We start from the raw sequence: 12,019 nt of genomic DNA, 5'->3' as shown, positions 1-12,019 counted from the left end.
TCTTAAATGAATATGGATAAATACAGAAAAGTAGCCTATAGAAAGCTGTTCTTGAAAAGGTTGGGGAGATAACAAGTAAGGTTTCAAAATGGAGATTGTCTTTTCTGATGATGGGTAATATCTAAATGCTTTCTTCATGTTCAAGGAGAGATAGCGGCACCGCTGGTATAGTGGTATCAGGCAAAATTCCCATGTTCAGGGAGAGAATGAAAAGTTCTCACTGTAGACCCTTCCTCAATTTTATTTAAATCTCTTAAAAACCAACCCTACTGGTGAAGTAACCTGTCAATCAGCATTTGTCTCTTAAGTTGCAGGACAAGGATTGTTCAATAGGTCGATGTGGATTTGCTACTCATCAGGCTTCCATCATTTCATTCTGATTTTTGCTTTCTGCATCTAATAACAAAAGAATGTGGAAATTTAGTTTAGTATTAGCAGTAGAGACTCATGGTTGTGAACTAAGGAATTCAATTTCAGAGTCTGGCCTCAAATTACTGCAAATTAGGAATTGGCTACTGAAAAGTTATTTAGACATATGTATTTAAAAAATTAAGGATCTTTGCTATCTTATTTGGATTAAATATTTCCTAGCTCTTTGAATAAAAATTTGTTATAATCAAGTGGATAATCTTTGGAAGAATAGCTGAAATATATATATATACACAAACATACACACACATATTTACTTTGGCCAGTTTATTTGAATTATATACTTGATGTATCAATCAACAATTATTTATTGTTTTTTTATGTGCTTTAAAACTGTCTTAGGTACTTGAGACTGTGGAAGGAAGATTAATTATAGGCTCAACCGCAAAAATACTTAATATCTGAAAAAGAATTAAAGATTAACATAAAGGAACTTATTAGAACAGTGTACAATGGTACTGAAAATTAAGTACTAAATTTTACAAATAAGATTTTGACTCCTATAGTAGCTCTTAAGCAGAAAAGCCATGAGGAAAAGCTTCGAGGGTGGGTGGAGGAAAAGCTTTAAGGATGGATGGGGGAGGGAGAAAGAAAAACATGGTCAACAGGAGTAAAAGTAGACAAGCAGGCACAACAATGACAGAGAGAGAGAGAGAGAGAGAGAGAGAGAGAGAGAGAGAGAGGTGGACATGAATAGATAGGAGACTGAATATTAAGGAAATAAAAGCCAGTGAATTGAATGGGGACATATGCTGGAAGATACTGGCAGCGAAACACTGAAGGCTTTTGAGGAAAATTGGACAGACCTGCTGCAAACAGCTTAGAATCCACTGTGATTCTTGGATATGTGGATCTGTAGTTTTCATTAAATTTAGAAACTTTTCTATTGTTATTTTTTTAAATTTTTCTCCCTCACTCCTTTTTTCCCCCCAGAATTCTGCCCTACATTTTCTAGATGGTTCATCATCCTCTAATTACAATCATTCCAATTTTCTATCTCCTCAGTTTAGGAAGTTTCTATGCTCTGTGTGCTTTCCTTCTCTTTGTGCCCATAGTTTGGAAATTTCTTTTAAGAAAGCTGAAGCGATTATAGGGCTTACCTCATTTGTTTCTCTTTTCTCAGGCTTCACAGGTCTTCACTACCTATTGTCAAATGTCTGACAGTATTGTTACTCTAATATTTGTCAGTTTTCTAGTTGTTTATGGCAGGAGATTAAATTCAGTCCTTATTACTCCATCATGGTTGGAAGCAGAAAGCCAGCATAATGCTTTTTTTTTTTTTTTTTTTCTTTGAGACAGAATCTCACTCTGTCACCCCTGGTAGAGTGCAGTGGCTCACTGCAACCTCAAACTCCTGGGCTCAAGTAATCCTCCTGCTTCAACCTCCTGAGTAGCTGAAACTACAGGCACGGGCCATGATGCCTGGCTAATTTTCCTATATTTAGTACAGACAGGGTCTTGCTTTTTCTCAGGCTGGTCTCGAACTGCTGAGTTCAAGCAATCCTCCCACCCCAGCCTCCCAGAGTGCTAGGATTACAGGTTTGAGCCACTGTACCCAGCCCAGCATAATGCTTTTAAAAGAATGAGTATGCAATAAATATTTGTTGATTATTTAGCCTCTTTCTTTGTTGAGATCTTTTAGTCACTTTAACAATTCTTTACCAAGTGTAAGTATAGGAGATTCTATGTGATATTCACCCAGGAAACTTTTGTTAACTATTATGTAACAGGCACAGTACTAAGCACTGGTATGGTTCAATTGAATCCTGTTGTCTAGATCGGTCCTAAGAAACTTAACTTCTAATATGCTGATTGACTAAGGGGGTTTTTAAAATAATTACTTCAAGGTTTATTATTATGTTCACTTTGAAGCACTCAAAACCCAGCAATCAGTCAGTAACACTGCATGTTCCTTTGCACAGAGTTTTGTTTGTGTACTAGGAACTCGGTGGTAATTATTGTAGGGAACACTAGATAATTTATTGGCCAAAGGATGCTGGAGTGAGTGAGTGTCTTGTTGAGCTTGGTTAGGGGCAGAGAAGAATTGGTAGCTTATCTCTTTGGTGCTGAGAAACTGAGCTATGTTTTAACATTGGAAGATGCCAAAATGGGGAACTATCTGAACTTACGTGACAGAGTTATATTACATTAATTTTCTTCTCTTTTTAAAGATTTTACTTGTGTCTGTAATTAATAATCTCTATTAATTTCCTCTATGTGATTTTATGTTTTGATTGTGAAAATATAGCCATTTTGCAATTTGGCTTTGAAGGTGTTACATAAATTACTGTGTGAATGCTACTGAAAAATATTTCAAATGAAAAGAAATCGCTTAGTATTTGTATAATTCTTTTTTTAAAAAAATAGGGGGTTATTTATATTTAAAAGAAAATGGTTGGGGTAAGAAAAAATATTTTAAAATCATGTTTAGTTCAATATTACATGAATGGATGTTGAGAAAAATGCAGTAGAAGATTACTGAAAAGGAAGGAAAAGAGTATAGAAAGGTGAGGTATCTAAATTAGATTTTCTCTTGTTTCAAATGTGAAGCTCAAATACCTCTGAAAGGGGAATCTACTTCAGTCCTAACCAGTGAGAGTGCTTTTTCATATCTTTAGAAATAGAGATTCAGAGCTTAAATATGGCTTTTTGTTGTCATTTGAAGCTCAGCTAATTCAATATGAAGAAAAGGGAGGAAGACTGAAATAAAGAGGATGGGGGAAGGAGGAGAGGAGGGTGGAGTCCAATAGAGTCTAGTAAGATTTGTGGTGATTATGGATCACGCTCCTTGGTCTTCCAGACTTACTCCGTCAGGAGCAAGCAGCCAGTGCTGCCTTCATTTCTCTTTTCATCTCAGCGACATCACTTGATATGCTTAGAGCTCCTCAAGAAATGTCTTTGGTGATTTTCTTCTCAGTGTGAGGAGGGAATATACAATTGAGGAAAGAAAGAAATATATGAGCAAGTATGGTAATAATTTTTACTGAAGCTAAGGATAATATATCTGTAAAACTGAAATGTCAAAAGAAAAACTCAGTTTCAGCCATGAGTATTAGCATACTGCTTCAACATAAAGTTCAGACTTCTTATTTAAAACTTTGAAGGAGAAAATGTTTTCATCTTGTCCAAGTGGTTCTGTGTCATATTTTAATGGAAAAATAATTACATTCTGAAATGTTTGTACAGTAATTATAGAGATTTTGGGCAATAGTGGAGACACATAAATGTCTTGAATCTCAGAGAATTTTTCTTTTTTAATAATTGCCTTCTCATTGGAGACCTTAAAAACCATAGTCTGGAAATGAAGATATTCAGAGAATGAGCATGAAATCTCTAAGAAAAAAAAACATTGATTTTTTTTTTTTTTTTTATATTCAAAGGTGTTTTCTCTCTGCTTGACCAGGGCTAAGAGAAGATACAAAACAGTTTGAAGTGATAACAAAATCGCTAATTGCTGCACTATTTAATGGAGCAGGTGCCAGAGAATTTAGAATACAGATATCAGGTTGTGTTTCCTCAGGGAGTCTTCATAATTGATAGGCACTAAGTTTGGAAGAAAAGTCAGATGTAATACCTTGCTTGTGCATTGCTCCACTTCTCTGCATCTAAATCAGTCCTCCACACACAATGACGCTGCGCCACTGAGTTAGCTGGACCATGCTGCCTTTCCTGTCGGTTTCCTCACTGTGTTTAAAGCAGTTGAAATCAGCTGTGAGCCAGCAGCCTAGGTTTGAAGAAAGGCCTCTTTTCCTGTGGCTTGTTCTGCATGGTAGGATTCATTTGTATCATGAACATGGGTCTACTTGGTATTTTGAAAAATCCTTAAATTAATTGCATTATTATTTTTAAATATGCCCAGCAGTGCTGAATTTTAATTTTTAGAAATGCATTTTGATTTTTAAAGATGGAATAGATATAATTAGTCTTTCTTATCTTTCCTCTTTGAAAATGTGGTTGCTCAGAACAGAGAGAGGCCTATGGTGGTCTCAGGGAATGGGACTCCAACCTCAAAATAAGAAATAAAACTGAAAATATACTCCTTCAAATAAGAGAACATCAAGGAAAGTTCAAAGTAGGGTGTTTTCCTAAGTCACATGACTCATAAAGTAAAAGCCTAAAAAATGATAATCAGAATTCCTAGGTAGAAATGGCCCAATTTCTATCCTGCTAAAGTCTCTCTTGGGAAATGTTAGAGAGTGGCCTTATCTATCTTATTATAAATGCACTTAATGGCTTTACTTACTTAGTTTTTACATATCACTTTTCATTTTCAAATCACTGTTCCCACATTAACTAATTGCTGTTACACAGGGTCATTTTGATAGCACACCTGAGGATAAGGATAAATGGCAGGTTCCCTTAATGTCCTTTTTTATAACTATGTGGCAAGACAGTGGAAAAGTTGAAAGTTAGCATTTTAATGTACTAATATCTTAATGGACAGAAAAAATTTTTCTTTTTTTCCTCTAAAAAATGTTATATAAAAGTAATTTTAAAATGTTTTCCTCTACCAACCCCCAAACTCACTGAGAATATTAAAAACAAACCATTTATTTTACTAGCTCATCCCATTCCCTATTTTAGAAGCTTTTCCGTTATAACCTATCATTTCTTACATCAATTCAAGAAGTGAGAGAAAGATTTTTATTTATCAGATAATTTGGTTTTAAGGAAATGGCTTTTCTCTCACCTTTTACTCCGGCATTCTCAGGAATTCTGACATTCTACAATTTAATCAGAAACAAGTTATATCTTGGTTTAGACATGAAGTGTGAATTATTGAACCTCCAATATGTAACCTGCAGGCCCGTAAATGTCACTTGGTAACCTGCACATTGAAATCTTGGAGCAATGCTTTGAATACCAGAGCACAATGCACCTCTTTATATGTCTTTCTTTATGGTCTCAAAACTAAAGATTATAGTTGGATATAATGAGGAAACGCATAACAAATAATTTTCTGGATAGAAATATTTTATTCTGATTGTACTGTAATTATATTATGGAATTTCCATGGATTTAAAGATAATTACAGTGTTATGCTGTATACTTTGTATATTATAATATTGCTTCACTGAGTGTCAAGTTATAATAACTCTTAACATTTTCTGTAAACAAAGGGAGTATTTCAGTGAGGTTGCTTCCTGAATGAGAATAATTGCCATCAGATTTTATATTGCTGGTACTGCTGGTAAAGTAGTAGTAGTCGTGCAGCAGGTGATCAGGGGCCTCAATGTTCCTGCAATTAATTTCTCCCAAGTGAAGCTCAAAGAACTCCCCTTTATAAAGGAACCGATAACTTGCTGAGTCCTGGCCTGCGTGCCTGCCTTCCTACCTTCCTTCCTTCCTTGTATTCAGGAAGAAAAACAGTACGAGAGAAAAGGATGGATAGAGAGCAAGGAGGACATAGGAATACTATTCCTATAGGGATAAGTGGCAATAGAAAAGTGAAGAAATCAGGAAAGGGAAGACTCAAGAGAAAGTGGGGTCTTGGTCTGGGATTGAGAGTATGGGGGACAGAAATGTAGTTGGTGATAGAAAGAACCCCAGATCTGGACCTGGCATGCACATGGCAGTGTGGCTTAGTAGAAAAGAATGCAGTAGCACGGAAAAGGAGAGCTCACAGGCAAACAGGACTGGGTTCAATCTCAGCTGCACTTTTAATTAGCTTCATGCCCGTGGGCAAGCTGGCTGTCCGACTTTTATCCCCTCATCAATAAACTTGGAATAATTTACCCACTAAAGATTATTACAAGGTGAAAGTATCCAGCATGGTGCCTGGTACATGGGAAAGATTCAATAAATTATCCTAGTCATTATTAAAAGAAATTACATAATCGGGGATGAGCAAGAAACACCCTGTAGGGGCTCAGGAAATGATATCCCAAAATGAAGACTTCAGAAAGAGTCCTTAGAAGCAAAGTTTGTCTCTGACCTTCTCCTGCCCTCCTGTCTCACCCTCTCATTCTCTTCTCGGGCCAGCCATAGAAACTAGAATTCCTTTTCCCCCAAATCTAGCCGTAAAACCTAGAAATATTACTCTAACCTTCCTGTGTAACACCTGGCCACAAAGAAATTGAAACTCTCATTCCAGAGGAGCCCTGCTCTGTACCTAGGAGAAAGGAATGTCACACAGAGAAGCCAAGAAGAGGCCAAGCAGACAGGCCTTGCTGGTTTCCCCACTCAGTCTGTTTCATTAGCTCACACCCTTTTTGTCCAATCACAATTCTACATGGTTGTCCCTGCTTCATAGAATCTAAGCATAAAAATGGACACCTTTTCCTGTACCTTTGGGTCTTCCATCTGAAGGCTCTCATGTCACATAAAACTATGATCAAATAAATTTGTTGTGATTTTCTATGGTTAACTTGTTTTTTTGTCATAGGGGTATTGAGCATAACCCTTATGATGGGGAGGAAAGGGATCATCCCCTTCATGCCTCTGTGACACCATCCGGGCAACTTTCAGGCAGGGTGGAGAAGCAGACCATTCTGCCTTTGGCAATCGCTCTGTGCTTCACGCTACACTTCACAGGGAGTGTGCCTGAAGCTCCGTGAGGCAGCTCTGCTTTGGTCCCCTTTCTGAAAGCTTTCTTTGCATCCCAGCCCCTCCTTTCTTCTCTTAGGAATTTTGTTCAGGTGTTAACAGTACCCAAGCATTAAAGGCCAGTTAAAATCATTTACATTAAAGAAGCAGAAGCTAAAAAGAGGAGCCTAAAACAGACAATGACTAATGCAAATGGTGTACATTATTAGTAATAGAAATTTTAAGAATCACTTGAGGAAGCCGGTGGGGAATTGTTTCCCAATCCAAAATTACCTTGTAGCTGGAAGCTCATCATCTAAGTTCCTCAGATCTATTATGGTTGGGCTTTTTGAATTAATCAGGGAGGTTCCTAAAATCTTGATATTTTATGCAAAATTTTGTGTGCATGCACGTCTTTCTGACATCGTTTTCATCAGATTCTGAAAGGGTGTTTGGCCTCCCAAATTTTGATTCTGTAGGGTACAAAATGATGGCAATACTTTATAGAATGAATTCTAGTGCCTTGGTTCTTTAAGTGTGGTTCTCAGACAGCATCAGCAGCAACTCCTGGAAGTATGTAAGAAATGCAGAATCTCAGGTTTACTGAATGAGAAACTGCATTTTAACATGTTATTTCCAGGTGATTCATGTGCATATTAAAATTTGAGAAGCCCTTTTTCCAGTAGGCAAGAGATCAGGCCCTGTATTCTGAATGTGTACCCTGACTCTGATAATATTAGTGTCTATAGCTTGGATTTATAATATTACATGTTATGTAACATTAAACTATACCAAACTCAGAATTAATCCCCGAGCTCCAGACCTGAGTTTGACTACAATTAGTTGCTGACATTGGCCAAATCACTGAATCTATGTGGGTGAATATCTATTTCTTCATCTGTAAAATAAAGTAGATTAGCTCTCTTTCAGCTCTAATTTCTGGAATTTACCTTTTGTTTTCTACACAGGTGTTTTGTCATGGCCTCTCATCTATTAAAATGCTATCTTTTTGTCAGTGTTCACCAAATGTCTTCTAAACCCTGAAATCTACACTGTTTCTTTCTTCTTTGAAATTCTATTATACTTTTTGTACCATTCAACTTATCACTTTACTATGTTCTAAAATATTCTCTAATTGCTTGAGTTACATATTTTTTTCTTCCAATCTTGGTGCCATATGATTAAAGTCCAGGCTGTGTCTATTTCTTCTCTTATTATCCTTATCATATCACAGGGCATATAGTAGATGTTCAATAAATCTTTGAAGATTGGATGCCATGTTTTTAGAAAGGATCTCTATAGAGGACCCACTGAATAGTCTCAATCTCATTAATTTAGTTATCAATTGGTCACATTAAACCATTTATTTCCAAGAGAGAGAGAGAGATTGAAATATGCTAAATTAAGCTATTTACATGTCAATATCAGCTCTTCAATGAATAAATTCTAATTGTTTTTAGAAACAATTAACCCAATTGAATAGGTCAAAAGGAAAGGAATTTATTGAGTTATTCTCCTGCTTCTTGGAATTTCCTTCCGTTAGTAATTATTGGAAATTTACATATACAACTATATACATATACATGCATACACATGCACCCATAAGTATATAAGGCAAATTAAGTTATTTTGCCCAAAATAGTAAAACTAGATGCTGTATTTAACTCTTTAAAGAGAGATACTTTTTTTTCTTTACAAAGTTACGAGTACTTTTTACAAAGTTATGTTGTACTTTTGTACAATGGTTCCAGTCTTACTTTGTTCTGACTGCTATAACAAAATACCATAAACTGGGTATAAACAACAGAAATTTATTTTCATAGCTCTGGGGGTTAAGACTGTCCAAAGTTAAGTCACCAGAAGATTTAGTGTCTAGTAAGGGTCCACTTTCTGGTTCATAGATGGTGATTTCCACCTGTGTCCTCTCATAATGAAAGGGGCAACCAAGCTCTCTCAGACCTCTTTTATAAGGGCACTAATCCCAGTCAAGAGGGTTCTATCCTCATGACTTACTTACTTTTCAAAGGCCCCCCTGCCTCCTAATATTACTGCCTTTGGGGTTAAGGTTTCAACATATGAATTTGGAGAACAGGGATACAAACATTCAAACCGTAGTAGTGCCTGTTAAGTAGTGTGAAGGGTCTAAAGGTTTATACTGTTTTCAAGTTAGCTATTAACAGTTTAGCTTGCCATTTCCAGCACAACCAGCAATACAAATATTGTGGTGCTCACTTACAAAGAGAAGTTTAAAAAATCTTATAATGACAGAGGACATAAGACTCCCATGTCAGAGGAAAAGGACTTTATTATTCACAGGAGAGCAAGCAGCATAAGTATCAACATATTTTTTTAGCTCTCCTTGCCAACGTGTGCACAGAGGCCATGCAGATGGGCACAGATGAATGTCTGCACATGCAGTGTATTGCATTATAGGAAGGGAACCCCCAATTTAGGGAATCTGAATATATAATAGTGGACAGGTTGGATACTTGCCTTTTGCTCCAGAGGAAGGCATAATCTTTATTATTCTGGGCAGTAAGCATGCCTGCCATTTGCTCCAAAAGGAGACACTATCTCTATATTCCAAAGCTGTTTGCTATGCAAACATATTTGAAAAAATAATCCTGAAAAAGGACAGTCAGTGCTTAGTGTTACAAGAAGTACAGAAATGCTGGCAAATCATTGAGACTTACCTCCTAAGAATGTCACCCTTGATTCTACATAATAAGTTGATCAGAAATATTTCTGAGAGTCATTCTATTAGAGCAGTTTTCCTTAAGCTACCCAAAGTAATAACATTCCTTTTCTTGTGAGGCAGGAATTTGATCTTGAGGTCAAGTCAGAAATCTTTCAACTTTGGGGCACAAATCATTGAGCGGGAACACAAGAGAGAACTTGTACCTAACCATGGAGGACATAGTGGTTCCAAGTTGGTCAAAGAGTAGCTGTGGCTATTTGTCTTTTGGAGCCTGTGAGTGTGAGAGTAATGGAAAGATCCTCCTGACAAAATGCAGCGGGATCATTATCCTTGCTTGGAAAATGGGAATTTGCTCCACAACATCTGGCATTGTGTCATCAGGAATGTAGAAAGAGCCATTTTGACCCAAGCCTCTAGCTGTGTTTGTGAATCTTGGCAGGGAGTAGAGTCCTGGCCATTTCACTCTCAAACATTCTAGACCAAAGTTTAAATAAGCCATTGTTTGGGCATGAGCTGGACCTTTGGGGAGCAGCAGATGGCTGGTCAGCTCTTGTTTGCCTGCCCCAGGCCCATGAGGAAGAACACAGAAATTTGGCCAATTACTCATTTTAGATCTCTGGAATCTTACATGATTATTGTGATTAATATTGTTTCCTGCCATGTGTACCAATTAAAAAAAAATTAAGAAATCCCTAGAGTGGGAGAAAAGTCTGAATGCAGATTTGCTGTAACTTCTAACTGTAAATTCTTTCATGGGCAGTGGGAGGAGGCATTAGTGAGGTGTTTTCTAGGTTTTGGGTTGTATCATCATAACCTGAGTTTAATTTTAATTTTGTGTATTAGAACAGCTCTATTTTGCTGAAATCTTGGAAAAATGAACTAAAGGTTGTTTTCCTCTTCTTAATTTTTTGTCAGTTACTTACAATGCATCTTTAGATGCTATCATTTCCAGTACAACCAGCAATACAAATACTATGGTACTGGCTTGGAGAGAGAAATCAAAAAAGCATCTTAAAATGACATCCTTCAACATTGCCCAGGGCATTCATGCTTTTGATTACCACTCTCGGCTCAATTTAATTGGTATGTAAAATAAATCATTATAACTATGAGGGCCTCATAAATAGTCTGGGATGCATATTTGTATGCATGGAGCCTCTCTACCTTTTTGCTTTATTGTCACAGAGACCAACTTGAGCAGCTCACATTTTATTGCCTGAGAATGTCTGGTAATGATGCATTATGATGTGCAGTGTATTTGAACTGCATTGGAGTAAAAATATGAGAAAGTGCCCCAATGCTTTAATGAGTCATTTTATTAGAATTGGTGGAGGGTATAAAATGATATAGATAAAGAAGGCAGTTTGTGCAGCATCTGCTGTTCTGCCTTCTTCCTAACACCACCAAATGTTCCACCCAAACAAATACATTATTTTCATTGCTACTACTACTACTACTTACTACTGCTACTACTACACACATATCCCACACATGAGAGAACTACAAAATGTGGAGTGCTTTTCAACAATCTTTCAGAATACAATCTCTAATGATTTTTGAAAAATTTCAGATTATCCTAGCTTTAGTTTACTAAAGGAGAGAAATTGATTTCAAAGGGTATATTTTAGCTCAGGAAACATAAAGGTTCTTAGGCATTAACTATTTAAATAAAAAATTTAGACATTCTGACAGCTGATGATTTGATATGTGTATATGATATTATTTCAAACATTATAAAAAATGAGGTGTAGCTGTATTATTGAAAAATTAATAGGGTAGTTATAGAGAACATATGTGGCCTACAGAGTGGGTCATATTAACCCTCATTCAATAGTTATCATTCATATAAAGAGTATTGATATTAACTAAAGGGCTGGGTCCCTGAAATTCTCAACAATAATAGCTGACAACCACAGTAAAAGATGCCTTGCATATGGACTCAGGAATATGCCAACGTCAAAATTTCAAAGAGTATAGATTTATTAGAGAAGGCTGGGGGAGTTGGTGAACTAATTTAGCAAGGACTCAAATATTGACCATTTAATTAGTTGATTGATTAGTTATTTTAATCTCTGTATACTAATGACTACTTTGTACCTGCTATATCGCTGGAAAAATAAGAGTGAATAAGTTCAACTTCATAGTTGGCCCTAAACTAGGGAACAACAAAGAGTGCTATATTGGGTTTCCACAAGCCTAAGTAAGCACTATACTTCCTGCTCTGAAGAGCTCCCTAAATATAACCAATTCATATTCAAAAATACCTTATTCTATCAATAAAACAGGTCAAAAGTATATTTGTGCTACTTGTTTGTACTTACAGTCATGTGTCACTTAATGATGGGAATACATTTTGAGAAATGTGTC

General features: G+C 36.4%; 1 protein-coding gene across 1 annotated transcript in view; it reads left to right on the top strand.

Annotated features, from left to right (window-relative positions):
- WDR49 (WD repeat domain 49) overlaps positions 1 to 12,019 on the top strand; it is a 141,403-nt gene that overhangs the window by 26,612 nt on the left and 102,772 nt on the right. The window contains exon 6 of the mRNA XM_045556608.1: positions 10,568 to 10,735. Within this exon, the coding sequence (XP_045412564.1) occupies positions 10,568 to 10,735 (168 nt within the window). The remainder of the gene's footprint in view (positions 1 to 10,567; positions 10,736 to 12,019) is intronic.

Source organism: Lemur catta, chromosome 1, assembly GCF_020740605.2.
Source record: "Lemur catta isolate mLemCat1 chromosome 1, mLemCat1.pri, whole genome shotgun sequence".
Taxonomy (NCBI): domain Eukaryota; kingdom Metazoa; phylum Chordata; class Mammalia; order Primates; family Lemuridae; genus Lemur; species Lemur catta.
The sequence above is the reverse complement of the archived record's forward strand: the minus strand, read 5'-3'. Positions and strand labels throughout refer to the sequence as shown.